Source organism: Aquila chrysaetos, chromosome 5 (genome assembly GCF_900496995.4).
Source record: "Aquila chrysaetos chrysaetos chromosome 5, bAquChr1.4, whole genome shotgun sequence".
Classification (NCBI taxonomy): domain Eukaryota; kingdom Metazoa; phylum Chordata; class Aves; order Accipitriformes; family Accipitridae; genus Aquila; species Aquila chrysaetos.
In genome coordinates this window covers 46181635-46197562 of record NC_044008.1, presented here as the reverse complement: position 1 = coordinate 46197562, position 15928 = coordinate 46181635, and the positions used below count along the sequence as shown (strand labels likewise).

The window sequence follows — 15928 nt, the reverse complement described above, 5'->3', positions numbered from 1 at the left end:
CGCTCTCTAACAGCCATCTCACACGTTCAAGAAGTGTAGTAAGAGTAGAACTCCAGAAATCTGAGTTGTCTAGGGCGAACATAAAAGCTCACTCATACTGTGCATAGGCAAAAATGGCAACTTTTTTGTCTTACAGGTGAGGTGGTGAGGAATATGCCAGCAAGAGTGAAAACAAGTGTCCATAGTAGGATGTAGATACCAGCTTGCTGATAGAGAAAAATTAATAGAACTGAATAGCACCAACTTAAAAGTATTTTTATTATGTTCATAAACTATAAAATTGTAATGTGTATATAGTATAATGGAGAAGATTAACTGATTTTATTTTTTTAGTAAAGCATCAGGTAACATTAAACAGCTGGAAGAATAAGCATACAGACAAAAATGTGAATGTTAGGAGGTAAGAGTATAAAAACGTATGTGGGAAGAAGAAATGAGATTTACTGACGAAATCGGAAAAGCAAAGAACAGTATGAAAAATGAATGCAGGAAGGAGCTATGGATTATGTTTACTAAATACATGTTTTTACATGTATTTCATGTATACATGAAATCTGTATTCATGTATACATCTGTTGCACATGCTTTGTAAGAACAAAAAACTTGGAAGTGGCAAGAGTGAAAGAAATGAGTGATTGTGAATAGTGGGATAGAGTAGTTTTAGTGGTATCTGACAGCTGAGATGTTACTTAAAATGTGTGAGTCAAAGAAGAAAAGGGTATTTGTAGCACATCTCATTTTAAAACATGGTTGTTCTTTAAATGTTTATAAATGCTTCCAAACAAGTCTTTCTTGGTCTGCAGTTATAGCCCCTGAATAGCAGCATGGCAGTATGTCTCTGCAGTTGCTCCTAGGATGCTTTGCTAAGTTTTTAACAATTCATTACAAGGGCTATTGTTTTAGACCACTACTAACATGCTTTATTGTGGCATTATATGTCAAAGAATAGTGAGCACTAGATGTCTTGCTGGAAGATGAAAGAAGTAATGGACAACTGTGTTGAACATATGTATTAAGTGTTTCTTTGCAGGGCCAGTGAGTACTTCATACTTTCTTCTTGGGTAACCTGATGTATGTCTGAAGTTTGCATATGCAAGCACTCTTGCACACATTCAGAGTTCTGCAGTTTTCGTTTCTTCCTGTAGGAATTCTGTTCATACCCCGAAACTTTTTTTATTGCTTGTCTCTAAGACTTCTATCCATGCTTGGCTTCCTTGAGAGAAATGATTAGACAGTTATTCTGTGTTGAGGATGTGCCATCTGCTCCTATGATATTGTACTGTTATTGAAATATTTTTTTAAAAAAGGGGAGGAGTGGGGACTAATGAAAAGGTTTAAATTAATAGAAAAATGTAAATAGCTTGTCTCAGGAATAATTGGAAATAGGCATATTTAGACCACACCTAGGTGGTAGACAGAGGAAGTAATATTGTGGCAAAAGGGATGCTAAAGTCTGGATAATTCTCTCTGGAGAATGTTAGGCTAAACCTTGTAGCTAGTGTGGCTCAGATCCCTTCAGGTTTGTTTTTTTGTTTGGTTGTTTGGTTTGGGGGGGGGGGGGGGGGGGGTTGGTTTGTTTGGGTTTTTTTTAAGACTTCCAGGTTTATAAATTAGATCTTTAAAAAAAAACAAAAAAAAAAAAAACAAAAACCATATATAGAGAGAATATACACTTCAATATAATTGTGTACAATAAGGAAAAAATATGCTTACTTTAAACAGCGTAATTATAAAAAAGCATAGGTGCTATAGAGGGGCTACCATTTTGTACTTTAAAAAAAAATTTAGAATTTACTTTGGTGCTAATAAAAGATGTCAGATTGCATCAGCTATGGACCCACAAGTTTAGGGTTTTGTTTTTTTGTTAAACTACTGTATCTATTCAACAGCAACTAGAAAGCTCTTCCTGCTCACTGCTGGCAGTATGTTTGAAGATGCTTTAGATGGATCTTTCCAATGAGGCAGAAAAATACATGATATTCTGGACCTTTCTTATCTGTGGGGCCTTAGAAAAGACTACAAGCAGTGGCACCAGTTGCTTTTCTTCCTTCCTCACATAGTTTTAGAAACAGTGTACAGAACATAATGTCTATTTAAATCCAAGTAATACTGAGTTATGGAAGTACACAAAATTTTAAGGCTTATACATCTGTGGGGTTTTTAATACCAATATAACTTTAAAGCTGACAAACTGATTTTATTTTGTAAATTTTCTCTTTTTAATCTCCTTTTCTCTGACACCTTTGATATCAGGTGTCTCCCCAAAGCAGATTTTTACAGCTGAGCTATCAATCTCTAAGAAACACAGCTTCTGAAGGAAAGGGTGACACAATGTTAACTGAAGCAGCTGACTGGATTCTGCCAGCTGATACCATCTTAAAAGGTTGGAATCGGGAGGGGGATACATAGTTTAAGGGCAGATGGAATGTCCAAACTTGATTTTATTTTGCTTCATTTTACTTCTCAAGTAAAAGCAAGCAATATTAACTTTCTCTTGATTATGATTTATTAGAAGTGAATTACTTACTGTGCTATTGGGAAAATATATCCTGTCTCAGCAGATAAGGAGCCTGCAGAACCTTTTTAGAAAGTAAAAATGTACTGGGCACAGGCTAGATTTCTCTTTCCAGAGCTGGAGGTGACCACCTGAAGTTAATCAGGGAAGACATCCCCCCAGAATGAAGTGGGTAGCAGGTGTTAGGAATTAGTTATAGTTAGGGGAGGGATGCTATTTATAAAAGGGGAGCAGCCCTGCAAAGAATCATTTTGAATGTCTTAAGCAGACAAACTGTTACTTGTCTTTGCCCTTCTCTTTCTCACATTATTTAGGATTGGCAAATTTTCTTGCCTCCTTTTAATTTTTGATTGTGTTTGATTGTATTTAAGGTAATAAATATCCTGTAAATCAATATATATATAGTATCTTACACATTGCTGCATAAGGAAGTAAAAAGCATGTTACACCATGGAGTGCAGATAAAATTTCTTTGGCCAATTACTGTTGGTCTCCAGCTAATCTTACTGCCTCAGAGCTGGGTGCTCTGCAATTACAAATTTATGGTATAAATGGAGGATGGGGAAAAGATCAGCTCAATTCTCTTCTCCCAGCCATACCTGTCTGTTTGAATGTGCTGGATTGCCCTTTGGATTTTCTTGAAGTATTTATTCTGTTTGTCTGTAACTACTCTAGCATGTTGAGCCACCATTTTGCCTTCCTTTCTTACTTCACAGGGAGATGAAGTCCCTTCCCAAACTTTGCATCTGCACAGATAACTGCTTTTAAGATGAATAGAGGCCTTGAGTAGAATTGGGAAGGGGAAGATGAGTGGTGTAAGCAGCCTGTTACTTAGCATTTGCTGCCTGGGATGGGCTAGAAGAGACTGTAGCTGGAGCAGATAGTCAGTGGATGGAAAGAAGCACAAGACAGATGAGCCATTTTGATTCCTCTTCCATGGAACTAAACCATCCAACTTGCATTGGTTTCAGTTGTGTTGTGGAGTGCTTTTCAAGATCATAGTGTTCCTGATGGCACAGATTTCTATAGAAAATATAGGGAGAGAAGGATAACATTTATTAAGGGGACGGGGATTGTAGCCTAAGATACTTACCAGACTTGTCTATCCATTTACTAGCACCCTAGTATTGGACTTAGCTTTCACTTGATCATATGTGAAAACATATGGGTCTTCCATGTTAAGTCCTAACAATTATCTGGTTGCTCTATTAATGATAGTTTTTCATTCATTATGTTACATGTTTTCTGACTTGGTGCTTAGAGCAAGTGCGATTTTTCTCTTGGTTGTGTGGAAGAGGAGATGCACAGCTTTCATACCATATACATGCAACATTCTACTAATGGTCTGAAATCTTTTGAAATCATTTTGCTGAAGATGCAGAGGGAGAAGCAGATGCAAGGATAGTTTGAGCTTTATAATATCCTTTATAGCCTGACTTCTGTAAATAAGATTCAGCATAAAATCTTTTATTATAATGTTGACTTCTCATGCTCGTATCTTGTGATCATTGAGAAAAGCAGGAAGGCTGGTACCAAAAAATTTTAAAAGTAGATGAATAACCCCTCAGCTGCTTCTCTCTGACATTTTCCAGTTCTCCGCAAACCTTCTGCTTTTGTATAATAATCACAGTAAGGAAGCTGTTCAAACTACTGTTTTCATAATGTAGTGAAAAGATTCAAAGGCAAAGGGAGGGGAGTCTGACCTGTAATCACAATGCTTAGTAATGCTTTCCTAGAATTCAGTCAGCAATGAAAAAATACCTTGCCCGGGGGGATGAGCGAAGACAAGCTGAGCCAGCATAACCTCGGGGATTGGACACCAACATCAGCAGGGTGCCGCTTTTAGAACTGTAAGACAGAATTTGTAGCCTTGCCAATATGCGGTATCAGTGCAGGGAGGCCACTATTGCAAAAGAGAAGGGAGTCATTCAAAATATTTGTATTAATCGGGTGCTTTAAAGGCATTTAGATGCAGAAGGAATACAAAATGTTTCCTTCCCTTCACATTTAATCTTTACTCCTCCCACTGCTTAAAAATACCTATATGGAATTCTGAATAAACTTCTTCCTTCTCTCTCCTCTGTCCCTATGCTCAGTCTCAGTATATTTACACATAAACAGAATTATCCATAGTAGAGATTCTGCTTAGGTATACACATTGAATAAGCAGCTCTTGGTGATCCAGAAAAGCTTTGGTGTAAAAAGAGAATATATTGATACCTTGATATTTTTCAGTGTTAACATTAATTGGGAAGACAGTAAACCTAAATGTCTGTTATTTTGTTTATGATATTGCATCACTTCAGTATTTAGTACCCTAGGTAGCTGTTTTTTACTCCAGTGAGCTAGATTAGCCTGATTACACTGGCAGGATGCAGTTGATGGATGACTGTCATTATCTTCTCAAACCTGCATGATACTTTAGGTATAGGAGATGATAATTAAATTTTCAAGAGACTACATTGAGATTATAAGATCTGAGTATTTTTTTAAAATGAGGAATATGTTTGCAATTATCAGCATGTTGTTAGAGGATCTTCTCCTGAGATGTTTTATTAGCAACCCCTGATTTCCTTTAAATTGATCAAGGAAAAAATGCTCCATTTATCATATAACACTTTAGATGTTGTTTTGGATTTTTTTAATTCTGATATTTTCCTTCTCCTGAAACAGACCAAAAATGTATCTGATCAAATCTATTGGTAATGGCTTGAAGATGTACAGGTTAGCACAATATATTTAATGAAACCTTGTTTGAGACAAAACACTAGAGAGGATCATAATTAATGCCTCATTTTCTGCCAGTTGCTATTGATTACTCATTCAGGGTCCCTTTGTTCTCAAAATGGTGACACTGTATTTCACATTACTATTTGATGATATTCTCAGGATAAGATTCTTTAACAACATGCTGATAATTGCAAACATATCTCTGAATTTAAATTTAAAATGGATTTACATCATATGTCAGTGTTTTTTCCAAATTCAGCTACTATTTTAGAGTGCATATTTATTACAGTTTCCAAAGATTGGAGACTTGAGTAAAGTGAAATTTAACACTTCATATTTTGGTTATATTTTTGGCTTAAACTGCATGACGTGGAACTCGGGTGAGGGGTGTTTGTGCAGCCCAAACCTCTGTACTGTACTAGTATCTCACAGAGGAATTATTTGTTAATGTTTTAATTTTGTGCTAGGTTTTCCTTTGAAAGCACAGTAAAAACATACACAACTGAACTGAGAGATTTTGCAAGTTTAACAGAGTTTGACTTTCCATTTTGTTACATTCTTTTAAACTAGTTCGTGCAAATTGTCAGGTTTATCTATAAGGCAAGTTGTGAAGTATTAAGACATGTTATATACATGCTTTAAGTCACCCACATGGCTCACTGAATAAAAAGACATGTACGTGAAACTTTTGCTCTACTCAGTCCACCATTTCAAGTTTACAGTAGGGCAAGGAATGCACTTATTACGTGCTCTGTGTAATTCTGAGAAATAGAGAAATGCTAAGTGAATTTGTCTATGACTGGGTGGTGGGATAATGGAGGGATTTCATTGAGATGAGTGCTTTTGTGTTACTTTACTTTTACAAAACAATGTATCTAAGCTCACAAATTTTAGCTAAACACTCAAGGGTTTTTTTGGGTTTTTTTTTTGTTTTTTTTTTTTTAATTTATACTGTTTTCCTCCCTTAAATAGGGACAGCCTGACTACTGGGACTCAAAGCATAAACTTTTTGGAAAGGAAGCTAATGCAAAAAAGCTAGGAAAAATAAAATCTAGTTGACTAATTTGGGGATGGGGGGGGCAGTTTCAAGATCTAAGTTTGCGGTTGGTAAGTTGCAGTTCTTGTTTCACTGCCAAAGCAGCCTCCCTTTATTATGCCAGCACAATGGTCCTGTCATAATCAGTTGCATATAATGGGCTAATGCATTTATTCTCAACAATATTATTCTTTTGATAGAAAATAAAAATGAATTATGTAAAGGCACACAGTTGTATTTGGATGAAACTATTACATAATTTGGCTATGGCTACACTAGAAAAATCTGAGTTCTTGAAGCGTTTGCTAATATGTTTGCATTTAAAAAAACGGATGTGAATGATATTTAGACAAAGAAGGACAAGGCTAACTACCTAACCAAATACATTTTTGGAAAGGTAAAACCTTATATATGATAGTGTAGTGTATGGAGTCTGTTTGTTAAAAATGTTTGTGTATTTTGCAGGATAGCTTGGCTTTCCTATCTACCTATAGCCTAAATGCTGGAGAGCTGCAAGGAATATTACATAACGACATCTGTAGGCCTTTACTTGTCCACGTTTCTTTTTTTATATCAAAGTAAGAAAATCAAAGAAGCGTTTACCAACATGTTAGAATTCTGCTGACTGGTGTCCTAGAAGTTCATTGAAGGCAGAGCAGTATTTTGGCATCAAGTGGTATCTTTGGGATTCCGAAGATGGGTGGAGTTGGGCTGAGGAAGAGAAAACTTCCATAGTAGTCAAACTTTTTCTTACTTTTATGCTCAAATTCTTTGAAAGAATCAATTTTAAAAAAACATTTTAAAATATGTTGAGTAAGGAGCTTTTTTTATCTCATACCATTTTGATATAAGTAAATGGTTGATTAGCTTGTTAGGTTGAATGGAAGCTAACTTTGCGTGCACGTAAGTGCAGCTGCAATACGAAGTTACTTGTTTTCTGTGACAAAGGTGCATAAATACACCACCACCACACCCTCCATGTAGATATGATTCTTTTTCCCCCTCACCTCACCCTTGTGATGTTTGAATGGATGACTCCCCTGCATTTCATTTTTATGGTAATACTTCTTAGGAAAATTACCCTTTTAAAGCATTTGTCTACATAGTGGCCCTTGTAAAAGCCTTTATTTTTGGGGTAAGGCCATGTCATTTCCCCTGAGGCTGTCAAAACTGTTTCTTGGTTTTGCTGAAAGGGATAAATTAGAAAAGTTAAGCAGTCATGTTTACCTCTTTCTCTGTTCTCTTTGGAATCAGGCTTGCTGTGTTCTTAGTTGATTGTAATAAAAGCCTTTTATCCCCCCCCCCCCCCCCTTTTTTTTTTTAAGGCTGATTATTGAACACACATTCCTTAGGGAAAATACTGCTTTAAATAAATTCTTGTTTATTTTGAAGCTGGAAATATGCCTTATAAAATCCAAAGAGGCAAATTTTTAAGGGTGATGCCTGTTTATTTATAATGGTAATGCAGGCAGGACTCAGTAGCATTCAGGAGAATAGCCGGTCATTGATTATTCTTTAGTAATTGGATCCGTGCTTGGCAGATGAGGTTCGGAGTGAGCGTGAACGTTCTCTGTGGAGAATGCTGCAAACTATGTATGTAAGCGATCTGCCTCTGTGCAGGGACCTCGGGCACTTAGTCAGGAGGAGCTTGGTGCTGATAATACAAAGGTTTTTTGCTATCCTCAGTGGTATTTTTGTATTCCTTTCTTTATCAGGTGCCCTGAGGAAAGGATCAGTCCTAATCAATATTGCTTCTCAATTGGTTCAGACAGGCAGAAAAATCAATAAGCTGAACTAATGACATCTATTTTTATTTTCTTTTGGGAGACTGAGGAACAATTATAAAATTTTAAACAGATGCTTCATTCAATTGTGGGAATGGTGGAAGAGGTTTGTGGGGTTTTTGGTGGGTTCCCCCCCTTTCTTTAAAAATAAAGAATTCTTACCCAAACACGATCTAGATCAGGAAACTTCTTTAGAGTGTGTTGCATAGCTTGGGTGTGTACATACTGGGTATGTATTATATTACTTATACACTTACTTTATGTTGTTGTAGTAGCCACACTGCTTTGAAATTCAGGGTCCAGTGAAAATGTCAAGAACTGGAATGCTTAGGACAAAAGCAAGAGTGGTAAATGTCATGACGTAAAGGTTGGAAGTTAAGTCTGGAAAAGATAGAGACACATGCCTTTTGGAATGGCTTGGTAGAAGTGAATTTAAGAGTTTTCACTGGTTGGTTTGTGGGGGTGTTTGGTTTTGTTGGGGTTTTTTTGTTTGTTTTTGTTTTGTTTGTGTTTTGGGGTGGTTTTTTTTTGTCATCTTGTCTCCCTTCCCCCTTAATGAATAGAGGAACAGAGGGACTAAGAACCCTCCCACCCCTTTTTTTGGAGGTGTCTGTATGGCTCCCGTTGCATTTCCAAAATCACTGCCAATGGTCAGAAGATGCTGGGGGGGAGCGGGGAGGGTTGTCTTTAACATGAATGGGATGTAGTTACTAATTATGTTTGACAGCTGCTCTGAGCGAGCAGGGGCTGGGCTAGATGACCTCCAGAGGTCCCTGCCAGCCTCAGCAGTTCTGGGATTCTGTGAGTGGGACCTTGCTTCAGCTACTTGAAGTGACAACTATCACAATACTTCCTCCCCTTCCCCATGGGCTGTGTAAAGAAGTTTTCCTTAGAAGTTTTCCATCAGTCCTGGGTATTCTTGGGCTGAAGGTCAAGTCTCGGGCCAAGTGCAGAATTGGTTTAATTTCTTCTTTTGGACAGTGTTGGTTTGGAGGAACTGCTTTTCACAAAACATTGCCCAGGTTTCCTGCACAGTGTTCACCACTAAAACTCTAATAAATGTTTAGAATAGCATCTTTGCTAAATTCAGACTTATACTATGTAAGCCAGATATTCTGATAATCATAATGTTTTTTGCAGAACAATAAACTCTTAACTGTTTGTCAAAGGCAGAATTAGGAAATCTTGAAACAGTCTATAAACAGATTATCCCCCCGCCCCCCCCCGTATTTTTCTGTATACTTTGTTTAAAGATCACCTCACTCCTTATAAGGGTGTCTCATTTCAATATGAGTTTTATATTAACAATTCTGATTTAAATACTATTTTATTGTAAGAATAAGAATGAAGAAATTGAGTTGATAGGAAACTTTATTTTTATGCCTTAACGTTTTTAATCGTCATTAACTTTGTTCTTCAAACCGTGTGATAGATTTGTAAGAAATATTTTTTTTTATATGAACTCTGGATTTTCTGCTAATCCCAGTGCATTGCAAGTTAGAAGGGATTTAGTACCTTACTGAGAGCCATGTGAGTTAGCCTCACCTTTCACAAGTCATCACACCAAACGAACCAGCTTGAATGATCTACAGTATCCAAAAAAAAAAAAAAAAAAATTGTTTATGAATGAGGGTATTCAGGCCTTAGAAGGAAAGGTGAGGAGAGGCAGGACCAGTGGCCTCTGCACATATTCTGGTCGGCTGCTGTAGTCCTAGAAGGCAACAGCGCTAGAGCAGTTCCTGCCATGATCCAGTCTGCAAGTGTGCTTTTTTGATCATCTCTGGAACCCATGGGTGCGCGTGAACTTTGTTGAGAGCGGTCTGAGGGGAGGAGGAAAGTTGGCTTGGGAGCAGTGGGGCTGAAGGAGAAATTCTAGCTAGGTGGTACCTTGAATTCTTTTTGGTATAAAAGTTAATCCCATCAGCAGTTTTTGTTTTAGCATCGTCTGACAATTGAAATGTTAGCACAGTTTGAATGTAGGCAAAGCATAACTGTTGTCCTGCCATCTGACAGCCATGCTTTACCCCCTTTATAATGGGTAGACTGCACTACGTAATGACCAAGTATGAAGAAATCAAATCACTTGTTTCTGAAGGCTACTGGTTCCATGGTGACCCTAAACCACTGATTTTGCAAATATTAAAAGCAAAGTGTCTTTAGCTATGTTTTACACAGAGTGGGTGCTCCTGTATGAGGAAAGCTGTATGCAACAGCCAGGAGTGAAGCGGCAGTGAATGTGTTTTTACTGCCTGGTAGCATTATGTTTTCTGTACAAACAGTTCTGTGAGTTTCACTCTAAGTCTGGGGATTTTCAGACTAAAACCAGGCTAAGTATAGTATCAACCATGGAAAAGCTATATTCTCATAAATCACCAACATTCGTTTCAGTTTCACAGAAGAAATCTAAATAATGTGAGGCCAAACAATATATAATGCACTTGCAAAGTGTTTAGAATGTTTTTGTATTTACTGCATGAGAAGGGAACAAAAAGGGTAGGGTTCAACTACATTGTTGGTTTGAAGTTTTTAAAATGTCATAATTTTTTCTGTTCTGTGCATTAATCTAATCTGTTATCACTTTTGTCTGCATTTGATTCTTTTGGACAATTATTCCATGCTTTTATGAATGTAATGTAATTCTGGATTTCTAAGTATGTGCTAAAACCTAATGTCATACTATAAACTCTTAGCAGTTTTTATCAGTTATGTTTATATTGTGTAATAGAAGAGGTGTTGCATTGCAAACTAAACAAAAGTATTATGTTTTTTTTGTTTAGAATTTAAGTAAGAATTGATTCTTTCAGATGTTTTAAGCTGAAATGGTTATGTTTTTTTGGAGGCTCGCAGCCAAACTTGCTCTGCCTTTCTGAATTATGCTATAGTATATTCTCTGAATACTCATTTTAAAAAGTCAACATTTTTTTTTTGAACTCTAAGACCTTCACTGAAAGCCCAGTAAATTCCTATAAATGCCAAGAGCAGTATGTGTGGTTAATAGTTTGTTAGCCTGGTATATTAACAGCTGAGTTATGACAGAGCTTAATTTTACTTTTCTCTGTGTGTTTTGCAGTCTAGTCTGCTTCGGTCAGATATGGGGCTTGGAAGTCCAGGTCAGCTGTCATCCTCAGGAAAACCTGGAACACCTTACTACTCGTTTTCTGGTACAAATCAACGCCGAAGACCACTTCATGACTCACCAGCTCTTGGTGAGTAATATAGACAGTTTTTAAACTTTTGCTCATCATGCATTTCTGCAGACTTTTCTTTGACAGTTCTTTTTATATATTGGAGATTGCTCTGTACTGAGCAATTCAAATTACAGCAAACTGCTATGTAAGAGATAAACTGGAATTATTAACATTTTCTCTGAGATGCTAGTTTGGATTCAACACTGGTCAGTATTGCTTATAAAACAAACAAGAAACTCCAATAAAGCTCTTAATTGCAAAAGCAATAATGACAGATGGATAAGAGCTGATGACCAGCTGAGTGCCCTTAACCCATGCCATCATTAACTCCTGGAAATGCCTGACCTTGAGGTCATTACCATTATTTAGTAGGGGAAAGACACAAAGGGGAAACAATTATCCTTTTATATGCTAAAAGTAACTTTATTCAGGGCAATACATAGTTCATTGTAATTGGTTCAACATGCCTTTAAAGTTCTTAGCAATTGGAGACTAGTAGTTTATCCTAAAATCAAACTACCTTGCAAAATATGCAGGCAGGAACTTGCTTAAAAATTATTATAATCCTATGACAGTATTAATATTTTATTCTGGAGATGCTTAGAGATAAATGGAATTTTAGTACTCGGTCATAGTCAGTGGTAATATTTCATAGCTCTGAAGACTTTCTATTGAATTAGGGAATCAAGAATGAGCCAGCTGTTCTATCATTTCTGCTGTAAGACTGTCGCGAATAATTGGTGTGCAAGTTTTAAAAAAATCTTTTTGGTATAAAAAGAGGGACTGTAACCTGATATTCTAGTTTAAAAGCTACCGTGTTTCAATGTTAGCATGTTATGTCATTAGGATTATTCTAGTTAAATGTTTGGGTTTTTAATGCCCCTCATTCTGTATAGCACTTCAATTCCATAATAAAATCTTGTTTGTTGGAATCATATAACTTAAACCATACTTTACCCAAAATAATACTTCATCAAATGCAAATTGTTTCTTGAAGTAACTTTAGTATTAACTAGAACTGCAAACTCATTGGGTATGAAAATAGTCCTGAACATGCTTGAAATTGTTTTTTAAATCTTTAATTATAAAAATATGGCTTTGGAACTTTAACCTATGTATATGTGTGTGTGTGTATACGTATGTATGCCTTTTAGAATACCATTTTTGTGTAACTTTTTAACCTGTTGTGAAGACAACCGCTGTTCAATCTGTGGTTGTCATTCTTTACAGATGTATTTGAAAGTATTCATTTTCCTCAGAATATGAGAAACAAACACAGCAGTCTTCAGATCTGTTTCAGGAGAGGAACAGGATGAGGAAAGTTCAGTGAAATTGTTTGCTGCTTGGAAGGCTGTTTGAACTTTAATAGAAAAGAGTTGGGTTTTAAAATAGTTATTTTAAGTTGTTGTTGTTGTTGTCGTTAAGTTTTAGCCCCCATTGAATCGGTTTTAGTGAGAAACTACTGTAATAGTAACCTGCTGTGGTTTTGAGTAATGGTGGCTGTTAGAGCATGACTTCGAGTGCTGGACAGAGTGTGATACTGACGTGGGCAGAAAGGTTATGGTATGAAGCAGTCATTGAGGGAGAGTCCTAAATGAGACTGTCTGATTTTTATTATATACTTGAATATATGATTAAGTTAGTTTCTTGTGCAATCTAGATAGTTTGGTAAGTTCCAGATATTATTAAATCAAACAAAATGAAGCTGTGTGGTGTTTTCAGAGTAGTAGTCCTATTTATTTTATTCTTTGAAAGAGAAGCTCAAGGGATATAGACCCGTTCAAACTGTTAACAGTGTGATATTCCTCTTTCTGTCATGTCTGAATCTGGGGAACTGTAACCTGGGACATGGCAGGTGGTGGTTAGAAATTTATGGAAATGTTTTTCCAGAAATGCCAGGAAAAGGAAGTGCACTTTTATCTCGAGTCATGTTTCCAATCACTTGAGAAAGTATGTTTACTTTTTTTTTTTATGGACTACTTAAATGTTACAAAACTGCTGCCTGAGAATTTAAAGCAAAGTGGAATTATGGCTATTTTATCCCTGAGAAGGCATTGCCTGACCAGGATTTTAACAAACACTCTTTAAAATTGCTACTGAAGTTCACTGAAACCACCAACAAGTGTTCCCTTCCAGGTGACGCCTTGAGTGCAGTGTAAATATCTCTTGAGAAGTCCTTTTACTTTCTTATCAAACATGCCCTATGGGGAATGATCAGAGTAAAGATATCCAGCAGATATTCTCACCTTATCTCGCCTTTATCTTGTCATACCGTACAATAAAATAGTGATTAAATGTTCTGAATTAAAATAGAGTAATAGGAATTTTGTATTTTAATTGAAGACTCAATTGGTCAACTGTAGAACTGGTAATCTTACCAGATACTCATCTTCAGAACATCAGTTAACTTCTAATTTAAGTGTATACCATTCAGATTAATTTTATTAGCAGCTGACTAAACTGGTTCAGGTTCTTGATTTAGGTAGTGAAATTGCTGGGTACTATTGTGATGTTAAAATAAATATTGGTAGAAGGAAGCACATATCATACTTCCAACTTTACTATTACATGCAAATTTGAGTTATATTCCCTTTATTACTTAAGTAATTAGGTCATTAGATTTGCTGTTTATTTACAACCTTGCCATGGTCTAAAAGCTCTAGAAATTTACATCGTGTTAGTATTTTTAGAGTATAAATCATACTTTGTCACGAATTCCTTTTTGATAGTTCTGTCTTTACTCTGAAGCGTAGAAAGGGATAGCGTTTCTCTCACTAATCAGTTCCATTTTCCTCCTTAGATACCTCAAAATTTTACTTTGTTTCTTAGGAAGTGTGTAGGGGCATCCCTGTACCCTTCAGTGTTAGCGTTCCTAGGAATGACTGCTTTCCTCATGGAAAGAATTGAAAGTAATTATTTAGCAAAGCTTTATTTTAGAGAAGAACATCAGTATGTTACATTCTTCTGTTGATGTGAAAAACAAATTTCATTGGCACAGAATAGAAAATGCATGAAACTGGAAAATAAGAAATCAATTGTGGAAAGAAAAAACTGTATAGCTTAGCTGTTTATTCTTTCTCATCTGTAATGTAGATACTTGATGAAATGTTGTTTTTCTGTGTACAGATCCTCTACAGACAAAGAAAGTAAGAAAGGTGCCCCCTGGTTTGCCTTCTTCTGTAAGTACTACATTTTTTTACTTGTAGTAAACAAATTGGGCTCAAATTGCGCTCTCTTTACCTGACATACATACAAAGTACTTAACTTTAGCATTAGGAATTCTATCTGCTGGACATGAACAGCTAGGCTAGATAATTGGGAGTGGTTCTGGCGGACTAAATACACATTTGATGTGGAATTTTTAGATTTCATAGCGGTGATTTGTAGCTTGCTCATATGCTCCTACCCACTTGTCCCTGTCATTTGAATTCCTCTCTTGGGAAGAGAGCTGGGCCAGGAGCTGTCAAAGAAGATCTCCTGTACAGGTCTTTTGATGTTTAATTAGTCATTATGTTGCTGAACAGGAGGACAGACAGAGATTAATAGCTGAGAATCTTAGAAATTTACATTTGTAATAATCCCAGTGGAGCTGAAGACATTAAGATTCGGAGGACATGTACAGCTCAGCTTGCCTCAGTAGGACTGAGGTTATTAATATGCATAAATCACCGAGTCAGATGTTCATTGTGAAGCCCTGGTGGATTTTAAAGCCTTCATTAAGCCTTTCCTAACTTCAGCCTAGCATCAGGAAAGCTTTCAAGCAACTAGTTTGTTGATCCCTCTTTGCTTGAAAATTTATCCTTTGAGAATAAAGGGCTTTGATGAAAAAGGTTGGAAGGGTTTTGGTGGAAAAATCATTAATGGCTGTGATAATCTAATGCTATAGGGGTGTTTTGTGGTATTAAATATGCTTTATTCTTAAAAGGAAGAAAATTGTTTATAAATGAATCTGCATTTAAAAATCCACGTGAAGTGAAAAATCCCCAGTGAAGTGAAGGACAGAATGATTTTTTCCCCTGCTCAGAACAAACAGGAGGGGAGGGTGAAGCTCCGCTGCCTTGCGGGGTACATCTCTTTGTTGTGTAAATGGATGTTGGGCTTTTATTTGGCAGTACTTAACACATGGGCGCAGGTGCACTTGGATGAGTCATAACTCAAAGACGGATAGGCTGAATGGAACATACTGCACCGGCAACAGTAATATAGTGGGAGCAAAATGGGTCTGATCTTTTTATTTTGTATTGAGTCTGAAGTATGGATGGTGTCTTCTAGTCCTTGCATCTCCCCTGTTCTCTCCTCCTTCTCTTTCCCTTCTCCCTCCCCCTGCTCACGGTGATATATACAGAAACCAGGATCTGAAATCCCGTTTTAACTGTACTTCCAGATGGAGCTGAGATAGTATAGATAGCCTGGGGCAGCTGTGCTCTGAACCTGCAGCCTACCTGGAAGCCAGGATTGCAGCTGCAGGCACTCTTAAAAGCTTTTGCTTGCATAAGCACTTGGGCCCCACTAGAGGCTGAATAGCTGCTTGATAAACAAAATGAACACAATGCCTCAAATCATTATTCCCGAGGCCAGGAATATTCTTCTTCTTCCTTTCCTCCTCCCCCCCCCCCCCCCCCCCCCCCCATCCTTTTTTTTTTTTCCTTTTTTTTCTTTTTTTTTTCCTTCAGCA

At 36.9% G+C, this 15928-nt stretch overlaps 1 protein-coding gene across 11 annotated transcripts in view; it reads left to right on the top strand.

Annotated features, from left to right (window-relative positions):
* TCF12 (transcription factor 12) overlaps positions 1-15928 on the top strand; it is a 175984-nt gene that overhangs the window by 107818 nt on the left and 52238 nt on the right. For all 11 annotated transcript variants that reach the window (XM_030016097.2, XM_030016100.2, XM_030016095.2 and 8 more), the window contains 2 exons: positions 11136-11271; positions 14380-14432. In XM_030016097.2, the coding sequence (XP_029871957.1) occupies positions 11136-11271; positions 14380-14432 (189 nt within the window). The remainder of the gene's footprint in view (positions 1-11135; positions 11272-14379; positions 14433-15928) is intronic.